This window comes from Oncorhynchus gorbuscha, linkage group LG24 (assembly GCF_021184085.1).
Source record: "Oncorhynchus gorbuscha isolate QuinsamMale2020 ecotype Even-year linkage group LG24, OgorEven_v1.0, whole genome shotgun sequence".
Lineage (NCBI taxonomy): Eukaryota > Metazoa > Chordata > Actinopteri > Salmoniformes > Salmonidae > Oncorhynchus > Oncorhynchus gorbuscha.
In genome coordinates, this window is record NC_060196.1 from 6,080,414 (window position 1) to 6,099,356 (window position 18,943).

General features: G+C 47.3%; 1 protein-coding gene across 1 annotated transcript in view; it reads left to right on the forward strand.

Annotated features, from left to right (window-relative positions):
* coro2aa (coronin 2Aa) overlaps positions 1 to 18,943 on the forward strand; it is a 62,872-nt gene that overhangs the window by 27,597 nt on the left and 16,332 nt on the right. The window contains 9 exon segments of the mRNA XM_046326499.1: positions 6,273 to 6,473; positions 8,659 to 8,775; positions 9,641 to 9,790; positions 12,887 to 13,066; positions 13,725 to 13,841; positions 14,908 to 15,012; positions 17,528 to 17,624; positions 18,779 to 18,796; positions 18,799 to 18,890. Of these exon segments, the coding sequence (XP_046182455.1) occupies positions 6,273 to 6,473; positions 8,659 to 8,775; positions 9,641 to 9,790; positions 12,887 to 13,066; positions 13,725 to 13,841; positions 14,908 to 15,012; positions 17,528 to 17,624; positions 18,779 to 18,796; positions 18,799 to 18,890 (1,077 nt within the window).

The window sequence follows — 18,943 nt, forward strand, 5'->3', positions numbered from 1 at the left end:
ACACTACCCTCTGTAGTGCCTTACGGTCAGATGCCAAGCAGTTGCCATACCAGGCGGTGATGCAACCAGTCAGGATGCTCTCGATGGTGCAGCTGTAGAACTTTTTGAGGATCTGGGGACCCATGCCAAATATTTTCAGTCTCCTGAGGGGGAAAAGGCGTTGTCGTGCCCTCTTCATGACTGTCTTGTTGTGTTTGGACCATGATAGTTTGTTGGTGATTGGACACCAAGGAACTTGAAACTCTCGACCCGCCTCACTACAGCCCCATCGATGTTAATGGGAGCCTGTTCGGCCCTCCTTTTCCTGTAGTCCACGATCAGCTCCTTTGTCTTGCTCACATTGAGGGAGAGGTTGTTGTCTCTGAGCCTCCCTATAGGCTGACTCATCGTTGTCGGTGATCAGGCCTACCACTGTTGTGTCGTCAGCAAACTTAATGATGGTGATGGAATCGTGCTTGGCCTGCAGTCTTGGGTGAACAGGGAGTACAGAAGGGATTGCAGAGGGAGGTGTTTAGTCCCAGGATCTTTATCTTAGTGATGAGCTTTATGGGCACTATGGTGTTGAACGCTGAGCTGTAGTCAATGAACAGCTTTCTCACATAGGTGTTAATTTTGTCCAGGTGTGAGAGGGCAGTGTGGAGTGTGATTGAGATTGCGTCATCTGTGGATCTGTTGATGCAGTATGCGAATTGGAGTGGATCTAGGGTTTCCGGGATGATGGTGTTGATGTGAGCCCTGACCAGCCTTTCAAAGCACTTCATATGGCTACTGACGTGAGTGCTACGAGGCGGTAGTCATTTAGGCAGATTACCTTCACATTCTTGGGGACAGGGACTATGGTGGTCTGCTTGAAACATGTAGGTATTACTTACTTGGGTCAGGGAGAGGTTGAACATTTCAGTGAAGACACTTCCCAGTTGGTCCGTGCATGCTCTGGGTACACGCCCTGGTAATCCGTCTGGCCCTGCAGCCTTGTGAATGTTGACCTGTTTAAAGATCTTGCTCACATCGGCTATAGAAAGTGTAATCACACAGTCATGGAACAGTCATGGAACAGCTGGTGCTCTCATGCATGCTTCAGTGTTGCTTGCCTTGAAGCGAGCATAAAAGACAGTTAGCATAAAAGACATTTGTCCTGTATTGACGCTTTGCCTATTTGATGGTTTGTCTGAGGTCATAGCAGGATTTCTTATAAGTGTCCAGATTAGTGCCAATGCATGTGAACTTTGCCCTCCCCCTGGCTCTGAACTTTGACATGTTGTCCTGTGGAAAGCTAGAGATGCGTCCCAAATATCACCCCATTCCCTATAAAGTGCACTACTTTTGACCAGGGCTCATGAGGCTGTGGAGAGTCCTGAACACACCAAGGTGACTGTGGTGAGACTGTAACGCACCCAGCTCTCACAGGATTAAAGAACAGATTGTTGAAAGCCACTGGAATATGAAAAATGCAACTTGAGATTGGTCTTCTACATTTGTCTTTGTGATGTGTTTCACAGTGGTTTTTACAGCACCCTTTTACCATATGAAGTTGTGAGTCATTGGTTATAGCCCTCCGTTGACAAAAATAGATGTTCTACAGTCCAACTGATAGAGCTCGCTCTATATCTTATGTACCTTGCTCTCCATTATACAGCAAAAGATATCCAGCCTTTACAATGTGCTATACAGACATATTTGACATTTTTGGAGCAGTGGAAGACTTTTGATCAGCAAGATGACAGGGTTAAAAATAGAATAAACTGTACTCGTCATCGTTTCCTTGTTCAGACGGCCCCCACTATGCAGCCAAGCTGTGTACCTACCTGCTGTTAAAGCACAAAATGGAACTGTCACTTTCTCTCACTACTTAACTCTGTCTTTTTGATGTCTATGACTACAGGCTGGATTTCCACTTTGTCTGTGTCTGAAATGGCACCCTATTCCCTTTATAGTGCACTACTTTTGTCCAGGGCCCATATACTGTATATAGTAATGCACTCTTATTAGGCAAGACTGCCTTCTCACCTTGTGCACCAGAGGCATGGAATAGTCTACAACCCATGTTTCATCTAGATATGTTAGTGCCACTGAATAAATGACACATTCTGATGGTAGACTGTTACAGAGGAGTTTAAATGCTTTTTTTAAGGATGGATCATTTTGTTGAAATGTGTTGTTGTATGTTTTAATTCAGTCATGTATTGATTGTTGCTGCCTTCTTGGCCAGGTCTCCCTCGAAAAAGAGACTGGGTATCAATGGGCTTTTCTTAGTTAAATAAATCAAATAGGCTGCCATTTTGAACACAGCTTTTGAGATTTCAAGCCCCTCACCGTGAAGTTCTTCAGGTCATTGTGTTCCCTCTGTAGAAGAAGAAGAGAGACAGGTGGGTTTGGAGAGAAGCAGCGGGTTGAGAGATAATGATCAGGTTCTATGTATTTGGGTTAATGACTCGAAGCGCGGAGAGACACATTCAAATAGAGAGCCTTGGAGCAGAACGATGTCAACTCGGCTCTCTACAGCTGAACCAATGGAGAGAGCCTTGTTGGAGCTGGGTCGTGTTCATAAGGGAATACTGTAGCGAAACGTTGTGCAACGGAAAACAAAAATGAGTGAATTTATTGGATAAGTCCAGCTGTTTTCTTCCGTTGCGTGCACTTATGAACACCACCCAGAGCCAACCAACGATCAACGTCCCGTCGTTCATTCCAACAGGGCCCATCAAGCCTGTTCTCACTGACTCAAAACTGACAGGCAATAGGCTGACACTACCAGGTACACCCAACAGGCTCCTACTGAGGGGTAGTAGAGCTACTGTCTCTGACTGCTACTGACAGGGATGGGATATGGCTGTTGGCTGTTGCTTTCTCTTTCTTTTGAGGACACAGATGTTGCCCAGAGCAAGAGCGGAGAGAAGATAGGCCCAGTCTGATAGGACCGTGTTGTTTGTGTAAATATACACATAGTACCTGGTAGACACATTCCTGCTTTCTGTCTTGACATGCATTGAGATATTTCACAGTTTGGGATTGTGTGTTGGCTTTTGTTCATTTGAGGTAAAAACATTTGTCAGCAGTCTCAATGCATTACTTCCACTAGTGTAGTTCACCTAGGAAGCTAGCTGTTGGCAGTGCAGCTGCAGGGATATGGCATTATCAGTGTGAGCCATCTGTGTCCCACGGCTGGTTTGGCTCATTCACTCACCTGAAAAGGTTAGCGAAGCTCTCGTCAGGTAGAGAACATTCGGGCGTGACCGCACAGTGCTCTAAACGCTCACCCGGGGGTAGAAGACGATAGGGCCACGCGTAAACAGAGACTGAGACGAGCTGAAGGATGGGAAATCTTATTCCCTGTTTCTCGCTTTCTTTTTCTCTATCTCTCGGAGTCTCCTCTCTCTTTCTGTTCCCACTTCTCTCTCCTTTCCCTCTCTTTCCCCCCTCTCTTTCCCTCTCTCTCTCTTTCCCTCTCTCTCTTTCCCTCTCTCTCTCTTTCCCTCTCTCTCTCTCTCTCTCTCTCTCTCTCTCTCTCTCTCTCTCTCTCTCTCTCTCTCTCTCTCTCTCTCTCTCTCTCTCTCTCTCTCTCTCTTCTCTCTTTCTCTCTCTCTCTCTCTCACTCTCTCTCTTTCCCTCTCTCTCTCTCTGCTTCTGTTGAGGCCAACCAGCACCACTAAAGCCACACCCTCACCAACCAACCACTGGCCTGCCTGGCTCCCAGTGTTTTATTTTTACCTCTTCCCCCCCACAATGATGTCACTCTGTCTTCCTCGTTGCCATATTTTTACTGACACCATCTGCATCGCCAGAAAAAACTCACTTCCATCCAAACACAGAGAGGGATGATGTCATTAAGCCATAGGTCATTTCCAGGTGACACAACAGCTCATATCCTTTGGGCTCCAGATAGCAGTTTCCTTTAGGCACAGATCTAGGATCAGTTTACCCTCAGCAAACCTTTAACTTTAACCATTGGAAATAAAAATGTTAAACTGACCGTAGATCTGTGTTTGAGGAGCCACTACATACTACTCCTATTTACATTTGAATAATTTAGCAGATGATCTTATCCAGAGCAATTAGGGTTAAGTGCCTTGCTCACGGGCACACCAGCAGATTCCTCGCCTAGTCAGCTCGAATTTCGAACCAGAGACCTTTCGGTTTACACTCATCATACCCTAACCTTGACCATTTGAGCGAAACACTGACCTAAGATCAGTGTCTATAGGGGCAGCTTCATCCTGCTCACAGTTTTGGTCCTGTACTGTTACTGTACTGTAACCTCAGGTCCACCAGCCTCTCCTCTAATTCATAAATAATGACCATGCAGCAGTAATAGACATGCAGGCAGACAGACATGTTGGCTAGCCAGGCTGGGTCTCAGACGTTCTTCCACACAGGCACTTATTCTAGCACATAGATGACTTATCCACTAGCTGGAGTACTAGATTGGCTTTAACAGGCACTAAAACAGACTGGAACAGGGAGGGACTACCTGGTCCAATAAGAAACACACTTTTTAGCTTCCCGTTGAAAAAACGTTTTAAAACGTTTTCCCTAATGGATAGGATCCTGAAGTGCAGGCTGCAGAGAGGCGGATGGACTAACAAGAGGCTTACGGTTTGGGAGGAGGTCTAATAGTGATTATCTTGCTCTTCACTTTACTGAACGGTTCCGATCCCCCGTGGTGGTTGACAGTGTTAGGGTGCAGCTTTACAATAGGTCCATCTATCCTGTCACCGTGTAGAATGTCAATTGGAGTGGGCAGCTTGCCATTTTGATTCTAATAACTGTTATGTGGTGGCCTGCTTTTTGGAGATGTTTTTTTTATGTCTGGTTGACATAGATGGATCTCTCACACTCTGGTAAGATTGGGCTGAAGTGCTGTCTCGTTAAGGCATATATCTAGCTCTGTATCTGTGTTATGTTGTACGCGTGGCCAACAATCAACAACCTTGTTAAAGGCACCATTAAATTAACTTTGAGAAACAGGCAATTCTCCTTCACTGACCATTCTTCCTCTCTCTCCCCCTCCTCCTCTCCTCCCTCTCCTTCTCCCTCCTTCTCCCCTCCTCCATCTCTCTCCCCCTCCTCCTCTCCTCCTTCTCCCCTCCTCCATCTCTCTCCCCTCCTCCATCTCTCTCCCCCTCCTCCTCTCCTCCCTCTCCCTCCTTCTCCCCTCCTCCATCTCTCTCCCTCCTCCTCCCCTCCTCTATCTCTCTCCCCTCATCCTCTCCTCTCTCTCCCTCCTTCTCCCCTCCTCCATCTCTCTCTCCCTCCTTCTCCCCTCCTCTATCTCTCTCCCCCTCATCCTCTCCTCCCTCTCCCTCCTCCTCCCCTCCTCCATCTCTCTCTCCCTCCTCCTCCCCTCCTCCATCTCTCTCTCCCTCCTCCTCCCCTCCTCCCTCTCCCTCTCCCTCCTCCTCCCCTCCTCCATCTCTCTCTCCCTCCTCCTCCCCTCCTCCCTCTCCCTCTCCCTCCTCCTCCCCTCCTCCATCTCTCTCTCCCTCCTCCTCCCCTCCTCCCTCTCCCTCCTCCTCCCCTCCTCCATCTCTCTCCCTCCTCTATCTCTCTCCCCCTCCTCCATCTCTCTCTCCCTCCTCCTCCCCTCCTCCATCTCTCTCTCCCTCCTCCTCCTCTCCTCCCTCTCCCTCCTCCTCCCCTCCTCCATCTCTCTCTCCCTCCTCCTCCTCCTCCTCCCTCTCCCTCTCCCTCCTCCTCCCCTCCTCCCTCTCCCTCTCCCTCCTCCTCCCCTCCTCCATCTCTCTCTCCCTCCTCCTCCCCTCCTCTCCTCCCTCTCCCTCCTCCTCCCCTCCTCCATCTCTCTCTCCCTCCTCCTCCTCCCTCTCCCTCTCCCTCCTTCTCCCCTCCTCCATCTCTCTCTCCCTCCTCCTCCCCTCCTCTCCTCCCTCTCCCTCCTCCTCCCCTCCTCCATCTCTCTCTCCCTCCTCCTCCCCTCCTCCTCCTCCCTCTCCCTCCTCCTCCCCTCCTCCATCTCTCTCTCCCTCCTCCCTCTCCCTCCTCCTCCTCCCTCTCCCTCCTCCTCCCCTCCTCCATCTCTCTCCCCCTCCTCCTCCTCCCTCTCCCTCCTCCTCCCCTCCTCCATCTCTCTCCCTCCTCCTCCCCTCCTCCATCTCTCTCTCCCTCCTCCTCCCCTCCTCCATCTCTCTCTCCCTACTTCTCCCTTCCTCTGCCTTGTCTTCCGCTCTGTCTAATGTGTTTGTGTAGTGATGTATGATGTTGATCCAAAAAAACAGGATTCTACATTTTCTCTCACTCTCTTGCTCTCTCCATCCTAGATGACATGGCGTCCTCAGTATCGCAGCTCCAAGTTCCGCCACGTGTTCGGTAAGGCCGCCACCAAGGAGAACTGCTACGATGGCGTGCCCATCACGCGGAGCGTCCACGACAACCACTTCTGCGCCGTCAACCCGCGTTTCATTGCCGTCATCACAGAGTGCGCCGGAGGCGGAGCCTTCCTGGTCCTCTCTGTCCATCACGTGAGTTAAATCTCTCCCTCATCGAGGTAGAAGTTTTTCTTAACCATAGGTCTGGGATCAGAATATCAGTCGTTAGGGGTAACTTCTACCTACACGGTGATGTCATTGTTGTTGAATTAGTGAGTATTTGAGGGTCTTCACATTTTGATAGATTCTGGGCATATTGTATGAGATGCCCTGCTGTGTTATATTACCTAAAATGTCTGTTTTTAGCTTTGCCCTTTCATGTTGAGGTATCCCTCCAAGCCCTCTGTAGTCTGTTGCTAAGGCTGATGTTTTGGGGGGGGTTCACTTCAAACAGCGCCCCAGCCAAAGACCGGGGGGAAAAAGACAGAAAGAAAATGCAGGGAAAGTTAAACCGTCGAACCCATAACTTTCCCTCCTAAAACACCTGTCATCTTTATTTTGTTACCCCTCCACAAACTCTTTCTCCCTCCTTCCCTTTGCTGTCTAGATATCAAAAATCAATCTGACTCGTAAATGACGTATACAAAGATGTCCTTATTATGTGGAGCCTCTTATCAGTGGAGGCATTGTGTTGACCTCTCCACTGAACTTGGCTTTCTCTTTCAACTCCCTGTACGGCTATAGCACCTCCAGACCTCTTCACCTGAACACCAGCTGAATTTACAGGCTTTCATTTATCAAAGACCTTGCAGTGATTCATCAGAAAGGCTCTCGATCCACCGCTCCTCCCTCTTTTCCCTCTTCCCTTTTTCCTGTCTTCTCCCTCCTTTTTCCCCTCTTTCTTCTTGAAGGGTCTCTCTCTCTCTCTCTCTGAATTTATCCTACTCCTCTTCTTGGCTCAGACAGGAGTTACATAGGGACTCAGGAATGACATAACTCACCTATGTCCCCCTCCACCCGTCGCAAGGAGTTGAAACTATGGCTTGTCTCAGAGACGCCCTCCCCTACCCCGACACACACACAAGCACGCACACACACACCGTTTGGTCCCTATAATCTAATACATGTATGACCCATCTCTCTCTCTGACAGCATGTTCTTAGACTGAGGCATTCATGTAGTTTCAGGGCTCACCCCCCTATCCCAAACACACCTTGCCTACACACACACACACACACACACACACACACACACACACACACACACACACACACACACACACACACACACACACACACACACACACACACACACACACACACACACACACACACACACACACACACACACACACACACACACACACACCATGCTCCTCCTGGACACCAATGATGTCATGCAGTGTGTGTATGTGTGTTGTGTCAGTCACCTGTCACAACACACCTGTGAGGGGTTCTTTTCAGACTCATTAGTAAGGGAGCTAAGACAGGCCTGGATTACTGCATTCTTAAACTTCTTGAATTGTCTGATGCAAATCAGATTGAGACCATAAGGATTGTGTAATAGAGACATGTTGTGTTAAAACAATGGTGAATAGTGAACACGCCCCAGCATTGCTCAACATGCTCACCTCTGTCATAAGTTGCTGATCTTGATAGATTATGTCTAGATCTATTCAGGAAGTGTCTGAGTTGACAGACATCTAATGAATAAAACACATCAATACGGTTGGCTTTTAAAACTGTTTTTACACTCTTTCTTAAATTACTTTTTTATGTACCACCTTTGCCCGTCATGTTAGCCAGCTAGGGTATTGAAGTGAATTATTCGTAAACTATTCCTTGCTGTCATTGCCTATTGCTCAATTGTTTTCAAGTAGGTGAAGGGCTTGCTATGCCGCCTTGCATAGACTTGCTGGTTAGCTCTGTAGTGAGGTTGTCATTCAGTATGCTGAGGTAGGCTGCCTGTCCTGACTTGTAAAGAGGACTCAGACTTGGTATTTTCTAGGCTGGTCTGCCAATTACATCATGTTTTCCTGGACAAATTCTGTCCCTGACTTTGAATACTGGATATTTGTTGACCGGTTTCTTCGAGAAATGAATATTCATTTTATCTTGCGATTTCCCCTGTTTACCATAGTCCTAGTCCTTATATGTTAATGTCTGTATCCTGCCTACACATTTCTACCTGATGTAATGATGAATAAGATCAAACCTCAGACTCCACTTTCTCCTGACCCCATGGCTCCTAGGAATCTTGCAAACACACACTGACTTCAGGGCAGGAGTGTGATGCCTGATGTAATGTTCTATTGCCCCCCCCCATCTGTTTTATTCAGACAGGGAAGGTGGACCCCCTTCACCCCAAAGTGTCAGGCCACAGAGGTAACGTACTGGACATCAAATGGAACCCCTTCAACGACTTCTGTATAGCATCCTGCTCGGAGGACTCCACGGTCAGTAGTGTACACACACACACACACACACACACACACACACACACACACACACACACACACACACACACACACACACACACACACACACACGCACACGCACACGCACGGCACACACACACACACACACACACACACACACACACACACACACACACACACACACACACACACACACACACACACACACACACACACACACACACACACACACACACACACACACACACACACAGAAAATCACTTTTCCATTCATTTCATACCACTGACTATGTAGCCAACTGGGGTTAGAGCAACATCTTTTAAACAGTCAAAGATAACTGGAGGGCATAGGTAATAGCTGTCTGAAGCCCTGACCTGTACTAGCACCTGGAACATGTTTGAGACTTACAACTCTTCTTTGTGTGTTATGAATTAGCCGCTGGTCAGTCTCAAATTCCTCACCTTTCAGTTTGGCTCTCTGAGTTGGCTCTAGTCAATGGTTAGCTTTGAAGTGTGTGTATGTAACTTTTTATGTGTGTCCTTGTGTGTGTGTGTGTGTGTGTGTGTGTGTGTGTGTGTGTGTGTGTGTGTGTGTGTGTGTGTGTGTGTGTGTGTGTGTGTGTGTGTGTGTGTGTGTGTGTGTGTGTGTGTGTGTGTGTGTGTGTGTGTGTGTCTGTGTGTGTGTCTGTCTGTGTGTGTGTGTCTGTCTGTCTGTGTGTATTTGTCTGTGTGTGCATGGAGGGGGGGTGTGTGTGTGTGTGTGTGTGTGTGTGTGTGTGTGTGTGTGTGTGTGTGTGTGTGTGTGTGTGTGTGTGTGTGTGTGTGTGTGTGTGTGTGTGTGTGTGTGTGTGTGTGTGTGTGTGTGTGTGTGTTGCTCTAACAGGTGAAGGTATGGGACATCCCTCCCCATGGTGTGCTGAAGAACCTGACGGTGCCGTGGAAGGAGCTGCAGGGTCACAGCCGCAGGGTGGGCCTCATCGAGTGGCACCCTACTGCCAACAATGTGCTCTTCAGTACTGGCTATGACTACCAGGTAACACACACACACTAACCCTCAGATACACAAGCTCATGTATACAGTGTCTTCAGAAAGTATTCACACTTTTTTCACATTTTATTGTGTTACAGCCTGAATTTAAAATGGATTCAATGGAGATTTTGTGTCACTGATCTACACACAATACCCCATAATGTCAAAGTGGAATTGTGTTTTTAGACATTTTTACAAATTAATTAAAAATGAAAAGCTGAAATGTCTTGCCTCAATAAGTATTCTAAAACCAGGGAGATTTTTCAATGCCTCGCAAAAAAGGGAACCTATTGGTACTTTGGATGGTGTATCAATACACCCAATTACTACAAAGATACGTGTCCTTCCTAACTCAGTTGACGGAGAGGAAGGAAACCCCTCAGAGATTTCAACCAGTTAAATGGCTGTGATAGGAGAAAACTGAGGATGGATCAACAGCACTAACCTAAATGACAGAGTGAAAAGAAGGAACCCTGTACAGAATAAAACTATTCCAAAACATGCATCCTGTTTGCAATAAAGGCACTCAAGTAATATTGCAACAAATGTGGCAAGGAAATGACCTTTTTGTCCTGAATTACAGCATTATGTTTGGAGAAAATCAAAAACAACACATTACTGAGTACCACTCTTCATACTTTCAAGCATAGTGGTGGCTGCATGTTGTGGGTATGCTTGTCATCGGCAAGGGAATTTGTTTCGACAAAAAGAAAAGGGGATAGAGCTAATACACCTTTCAGCAGGACAATAACCTAAACGCAAGGCCAACTATACACTGGAGTTTACTAAGACAACATTGAATGTTCTTGAGTGACCTAGTTACAGTTTTCACTTCAATTGGCTTGAAAATCTATGGCAAGACTTGAAAATGGCTGTTTAGCAATGATTAACAACCAACTTGACAGAGCTTAAAGAGTTTTAAAAAGAATAATGGGGAAATATTGTACGATCCAGGTGTGTAAAGCTCTTAGAGACTTACCCAGAAAGACTCACAGCTGTAATCGCTGCCAAAGGTGATTCTGGGGTTGAATACTTGTCTAATCAAGATATATTCGTGTTTTATTTTCCATTAATAAAATGAAATGTTAGAATTTTTCTTCAACTTTGACATTCAAGTATTTTGTGTAGATCGTTGACAAAAAATGACAAATACATTTGAATCATTGTAACTCAACAAAATGTGAAAAAGTCACACGCACACACACTCAGACCCATATACCCTCACAGCTACTCCTGCTCACACACACTTGCATACAGATACTCAGACACACTCAATGTAATATATCGCACATATGCAGAATAGTGAGAGCTAACCTGGAAATAGCTTTGGCAGGAATAATCTATCAATGTTGAAATGCAGCCAAACGGGTCACCACATTCTACTGCAGCTTAATCTGCTTGGAAAAGGGCAACAGTATGCATCACAATTTTTATTTTAGTTAAGCTTTATTTAAACTAGGCAAGTCAGTTAAGAACAAATTCTTATTTACAATGACGACCTACCCCTGCCAAACCCGAACGACTCTTGGCCAATTGTGCGCCGCCCTATGGGACTCCCATATCACGCCTGGTTATGATACAGCCTGGAATCGAACCAGGGTCTGTAGTGACACCTCTAGAACTGAGATGCAGTGCCTTGGACCGGAACCCAAATCGATCACTGTCTATCTGCCTCACATGAACATTGCTCTTTGTTGACCTTTAAAGATTCCTTGGCAATCTGTTGATCTCCTCAGTACTTGAATATTAGACTCCCATGTAGGAATTTACAGTATAAGAATGCAAGTCAAATGTGTTGAGAATGGGGCTGTTACGGTGACCGTTTTAACACCACACCGGCGATCACGAGTCATGACGGCTGTCAAATTCCATGTGACCTTTTTAGTCATGGTAATTAGGCTTCTCCAAGCTCTGATGCTGCTGATGGTTATTAGAAGCCTACCAAACTTGACAACTGCCTGGTACTCAGCACTCTATTGTCCGTCTAATCACTCAGACATCAATGAAAATGTAATCGAAAATCGAATCAAACACTTAACGAGAGCCCATGAGCTTATGTTGCACAACATTCCCTTAGGCTATGCAATTGCGTGAGAAAACAAGAGTGATGGCCTCTATTTAATAGAGGAGGATCCCATCAGCTTTCTATAGGCTAGGTCTACTGTAACGATCGTCATAATGGGTAGACCAAGGTGCAGCGTGATTTGGGTTCATCATATTTATTTTAAATGTGAACCAACAATACAACAATAAAGAGAAACAAACAAACGAACATACAGCCTTGTAGGGCTCAAAAGCAACTATACAAAAACAAGATCCCACAAACAACAGGTGGGAAAAGGCTACCGAAATATGATTCCCAATCAGAGACAACGATAGACAGCTACTTCTGATTGGGAACCATACCAGACCAACATAGCAATACAAAAACTAGACTACACATAGAAATAATAAACTAGAACACCCCCCAGTCACACCCTGACCTACACCACCATAGAAAATAAAGGTTTTCTATGGTCAGGACGTGACAGGGCCGCAAATCCTGAATCCAAAAGGGAGGGTTAGGGGGGGTGTCTAGTGTCGGTGGCGGCTCTGGTGCGGGATGAAGAACCCTCCCATCTCGCGGATCCTCCAGCATCGGAGGCGGATCTGGTGCGGGACGAAGAACCCGCTCATCCTGTGAATCCAGCCATGGAACCGGGCTGGATACTGTGCCTGGACTGGGCACCAACGCAGAAGAACTCTGACCTTGGAGCTGGACTGGACGCCGTGCTTAGACTGGGCATCGGCTCAGGGGAAGGCTCCCGCAATGGAGCGGGACTGGACGCTGTGCCTGGACTGGGCACCAACGCAGAAGAAGACTCTGACCTTGGAGCTGGACTGGATGTCATGCTTAGACTGGGCATCGGCTCAGGAGAAGGCTCCGGCCATGGAGCTGAAGGTTCTGCATTGAGATGCAGTGCCTTAGACTGCTGCGCCACCCTGGACCCCACACACACACCCTGCTCGCCTGTCGAGTTACAGAATTGAAAATCCTTTGTCAATCTGTTTGTACTTTCAGTATCTAATTTCATAACATGCGTGTGTGTCCTTCCCCAGGTGATGATCTGGAACCTGGACAGCCCTGAGGCGGTGATAAAGAACCCGGTGCGGACCATCAGCCACCACACTGATGTGGTGCTCTCCATGTCCTTCAATACCGATGGCAGCAGGCTGGCCACGTCCTGCAAGGACAAGAAGATCAGGGTTCTAGAGCCACGCACTGGGAACCTGCTACAGGTCTGTACGGGTGGGGCTGCTGGGTTTGTGTGTTTGTATGTAGTTCTATTCACTTATTACATTTTTTTGTCGTAATGCTATTGTCCTCGGTAACAGTGATATAATTACTATTTATATCAACATGGTGCTTAGGATTCTCCTTCTCTCCTTGTCCTGTGCCCTTCCACGCCCCTCCAGCACCACACAGCCAAAACTGACACCTCCCCGTCGGCAGCCCCATAGACCCCTGGGATCTGCACCCACCCGCCCACCCCATGACTCATGTTCTCACTCTCCTCTCCGCCCCTCAAACCAGCTGACGTGGCAATGTGCAGATAGTGACACAGTGATGTTGCAAAGACCTATTTGTGCAGACACGATGTGCTGACGTTTAAAATATCATGTTTATACAGACGCCAATAGACTGTTTACTTCTGAAACTCCTGCAACCCCAGGAGCATGACACCCATAACATCCCTGTGATGCAATGTGAATACATTAGTTAAAACAACTCTGTAGGGTTATCTATCCACCATGTTTCTTCCTGACCGGGGCACTGCTTCAAATCATCTCTGACCAATCTGGTTAAATATAGACTCAAGAAAACATTTAGAAATAAACCTCTTGTCAAAGACCTTTTTAGTTTTTTCATTTGTTTGTTTCCTGCTGTGTTTTTCAGGAGGCCAACTGTAAGAACCACAAAGCCAGCAAGGTGCTGTTCCTGGGGAACCTCAAGATGCTGCTGTCCACCGGCAGCTCCCGCTGGAACCATAGACAGATGGCCCTCTGGGACCAGGTACACAACCACACTACTGATAGAGGCTGCCCTTAGGCACAGATCTAGGGTCAGTTTACATGTTGACAGATGGCCCTCTGGGACCAGGTACACAACCACACTACTGATAGAGGCTGCCGTTAGGCACAGATCTAGGGTCAGTTTACATGTTGACAGATGGCCCTCTGAGACCATATATATTCCATTTTGCAGACGCTTTTATCCAAAGCGACTTACAGTCATGTGTGCATACATTCTACGTATGGGTGGTCCCGGGAATCGAACCCACTACCCTGGCGTTACAAGCGCCATGCTCTACCAACTGAGCTACAGAAGGACCAGGCACAACCACACTGCTAGGATTTGCTGTCTCACCCACAATCGCTGATATCAACCATTAAGGATATGTAAAACTGACCTTAGAGCAGTGTGTAGGAGCAACTTCATCGTACTTTGGTAGAGGCTGACCCTGAGGAACCGTGCTAGGAACAGCTTGCTTCCCAAATTCAGGGGGGCAAATTCAAAACTGACCTTAGATCAGTGTCAATTAGTGGTGACTTCATCTTATTGTGATCAAACAACGGCTCCCTCTGGTGCCAAATGGGTGTATCTCAAAATAGAAATCCTGCGGGATGCTTTCATGCAAAAGCCCCAAACACAAATAGTATCTGTTTTGCTTATGTCATTTATCATCTGATTCCTCCCTGCATGTGTTTGTTGCACAACAACCAGTATTTTATTTGAAAACAACCACTGTATGTTGGTGTGTGTGTGAATCTGAGGGGGAAGGGAGATTATGACTAGGGGGTTTTAAACAGTCAATCTTTTTAATTCTGTACTGGGAGACATGTCCATGTCAACTTTAATGAAACCTCCATTCTTATTGAAGTTAGAAGGTGTTCTTGCCTTGAGTTTTAACAAGTTTAGTTGATTAAGTAATTGTGTGTGTGTGTGTGTGTGTGTGTGTGTGTGTGTGTGTGTGTGTGTGTGTGTGTGTGTGTGTGTGTGTGTGTGTGTGTGTGTGTGTGTGTGTGTGTGTGTGTGTGTGTGTGTGTGTGTGTGTGTGTGTGTGTGTGTGCGTCTACAGGAGGACCTAGATGTGCCTTTGTTACAGGAGGACCTAGATGGTTCGTCTGGGGTGCTCTTCCCTTTCTACGACCCAGACACACACATGCTCTACATAGCAGGGAAGGTGGGTCTCTGGTACATGGCTGGTTGAGACACAACACATTCCCATCAAGGTCTTCTGCTTGAATGAATTCTACTATGTTTTAAATGGTTGACTCTTCAAGAACAAGAGCACACACACAAACAAACATGCCTACATGTTTGACAGGTGTCTCTCTCTTTCTCCCTGTCTCTCTCTCTACCTCCCTCTCTCTCTCTCTCTCTCTCTCTCTCTCTCTCTCTCTCTCTCTCTCTCTCTCTCTCTCTCTCTCTCTGTCTCTCTCTCTCTCTTTCCCCATCTCTTTCTCTCTGTCTCTCTCTCCATCTCTCTCTGTCTCTCTCTCCCTCTCTCTCCGCATCTCTCCATCTCTCTCTGTCTCTCTCTCCTCAACTCTTTCTCTCTGTCTCTCTCTCTACCTCCCTCTCTCTCTCTATCTCCCTCTCTCTTTCCATCTCTTTCTCTCTCTCTCTCTCTCTCTCTCTCTCTCTCTCTCTCTCTCTCTCTCTCTCTCTCTCTCTCTCTCTCTCTCTCTCTCTGTCTCTCTCCATATCTCTCTCTCTCTCTCTCTCTCTCTCTCTCTCTCGCTCGCTCTCTCCCCATCTTTCTCTCTCTCTCCCTCTCCTCAACTCTTTCTCTCTGTCTCTCTCCATATCTCTCTCTCTCTTTCCCCATCTCTTTCTCTGTCTCTCCATCTCTCTCTGTCTCTCTCTCTCTCTCCCATATATTTCCATCTCTCTCTCTCTCTTTCCATCTCTCTCTCCCCCATCTCTTTCTCTCTGTCTCTCTCTCTCCCCATCTCTTTCTCTCTATGTCTCTCTCTCCATCACTCTCTCCCCATCTCTTTCTCTCTGTCTCTCTCTCTCCCCATCTCTTTCTCTCTGTCTCTCTCTCCATCTCTTTCTCTCTGTCTCTCTCCCCATCTCTTTCTCTCTGTCTCTCTCTCCATCTCTCTCCCCATCTCTCTCTCTCTCTCTCTCTCTCTCTCTGTCTCCCCATCTCTTTCTCTCTGTCTCTCTCCCCATCTCTTTCTCTCTGTCTCTCTCTCCATCTCTCTCCCCATCTCGGTCTCTCTCTCTCTCTCTGTCTCCCCATCTCTTTCTCTCTGTCTCTCTCCCCATCTCTTTCTCTCTGTCTCTCTCTCCATCTCTCTCCCCATCTCTCTCTCTCTCTCTCTCTCTGTCTCCCCATCTCTTTCTCTCTGTCTCCCCATCTCTTTCTCTCTGTCTCTCTCTCCATCTCTCTCCCCATCTCTTTCTCTCTGTCTCTCTCTCTCTCTCTGTCTCCCCATCTCTCTCTCTCTCTGTCTCCCCATCTCTTTCTCTCTGTCTCCCCATCTCTTTCTCTCTGTCTCTCTCTCCCCATCTCTTTCTCTCTGTCTCTCTCTCTCCCCATCTCTTTCTCTCTGTCTCTCTCTCCATCTCTTTCTCTCTGTCTCTCTCCCCATCTCTCTCTCTCTCTCTCTCTGTCTCCCCATCTCTTTCTCTCTGTCTCTCTCTCCATCTCTCTCCCATCTCTCTCTCTCTGTCTCCCCATCTCTTTCTCTCTGTCTCTCTCCCCCCATCTCTTTCTCTCTGTCTCTCTCTCCATCTCTCTCCCCATCTCTCTCTCTCTCTCTCTGTCTCCCCATCTCTCTCTCTCTCTCTCTCCCCATCTCTTTCTCTCTGTCTCTCTGTCTCCCCATCTCTTTCTCTCTGTCTCTCTCTCCCCATCTCTTTCTCTCTGTCTCTCTCTCTCCCCATCTCTTTCTCTCTGTCTCTACCTCCATCTCTTTCTCTCTGTCTCTCTCCCCATCTCTCCCCATCTCTCTCTCTCTCTTTGTCTCCCCATCTCTTTCTCTCTCTCTGTCTCCCCATCTCTTTCTCTCTGTCTCTCTCCCCCCATCTCTTTCTCTCTGTCTCTCTCTCCATCTCTCTCCCCATCTCTCTCTCTCTCTCTCTCTCTCTGTCTCCCCATCTCTCTCTCTCTCTGTCTCCCCATCTCTTTCTCTCTGTCTCTGTCTCTCTCTCTCCCCATCTCTTTCTCTCTGTCTCTGTCTCTCTCTCTCCCCATCTCTTTCTCTCTTTGTCTCTCTCTCCTGTCTCTCTCTCTCTTTCTCTCTTTTCCATCTCTCTCTCCCTCCCCATCTATTTCTCTCTGCCTCTGTCTCTCTCTCTCCCCATCTCTTTCTCTGTCTCTCTCTCATCTCTCTCTCTCTCCCCATCTCTTTCTCTCTGTCTCTGTCTCTCTCTCTCCTCTCCCCATCTCTTTCTCTCTCTCATCTCTCTCTCTCTCCCCATCTCTTTCTCTGTCTCTCTCTCTCCATCTCTTTCTCTCTATGTCTCTCTCTCCCTCCATCTCTCTCTCTCCCCATCTCTTTCTCTCTGTTTCTCTCTTTCTCCCCATCTCTTTCTCTCCCCATCTCTTTCTGTCTCTCTCTCTCCCCATCTCCTTCTCTCTGTCTCTCTCTCTCTCCCCATCTCTCTCTGTCTCTCTCTCTCCATCTCTCTCTCCCCATCTCTTTCTCTCTATGTCTCTCTCTCCATCTCTCTGTCTCTCTCAGGGTGATGGTAATATCCGGTACTATGAGATCAGCTCAGAGAAGCCCTACATGCACTTCCTCACAGAGTACCGCTCACACACTCCTCAGAAAGGAATGGGTAAGCACGCGCACGCACACACACACACACGCACACACACGCACACACATGCACACACACGTACACACACATACACTGTGTGCACCTGCAACCAAACCAGATGTGCAAATGACCCAGTTGATTTGACTAGCCAAAAGGTGATTCCAAGGCTTTCAGTCATGTGTTATGATGACAATGACTTACGACATGAATAATACTACCATCAGCAGGAACAACAGAAGCACTAGGGTTCATAGTGGTGGAACAGCAGCACTAGGGTTCATAGTGGTGGAACAGCAGCACTAGGGTTCATAGTGGTGGAACAGCAGCACTAGGGTTCATAGTGGTGGAACAGCAGCACTAGTTACATTTGACATGTGATTCATTTAGAGAATGTTCTTATCCTCTGTCTCTGGAGTTGAACAACTTACTCACCGTTGAAGGGCTTGAATAGGACGCAAAGTCAAGTTGCAGTCCCTTGTTGGCAAGACTTAGAATCAACAAACTCAGCGGACATGGACAGTATCAAACAATGAAACCGTGATTGAGATGGGAGTGTTTGTCTGATGCTGACTAGACAGGCCACGTTGCGTGGGCGAGGGTTGCTAAATAAACGTACACATAGATGTTATTCAATCATTTCAAACTTTTCAAACTGCTCGCGGCATCAACGGCGCCTGCGTAGCCAGGCTCTACGTGGTTCTATTTGAGACGCTTGACGCACTACAAGTCCCGCCTCTCCCTTCGACTCATTGGTTTTCACGAGCATACTAACCCACGTGGGGATTGAGAGATGAACGAGGAGGGGCTAATCAAAGAATACGAACTTGGTTTCCCTTTTATTTGTGAATGAATTGTTGGAGTGGAGATGGGTCCACATTCTACAGAGATCCAGCTAAAAAGAGGGACATATGCATTTCAGGTCAAATAATAACCCAAATGTTAATCTCGCAGGGAAAATAGTTAGGAAAAACAAGCTAGCTAAATGTCCATGAATGTTTCATGTGTGTTTTGACCTGTCCCCAAATTAATATTGGTTTTGTTATTTTAACTTTCGTGTCATGAACACGTCTGGTGGGGATAGACAACAAGCACACACGTGGGGCTGGTTTGGTCAAGGTGTCAGAAACAGGCAGTGCTACTAACTTCCTGTGTGTGTGTCCCTCCACCCTCAGGTATCATGCCAAAGAGAGGCCTGACGTGAGCTCCTGTGAGGTGTTCAGGTTCTACAAACTGGTGACGATCAAGGCCCTCATCGAACCCCTCTCCATGATCGTACCTCGCAGGGTAAGAACCCCTGACACACCAACACAGGCGAACAGAACATCTAGGATAACAAT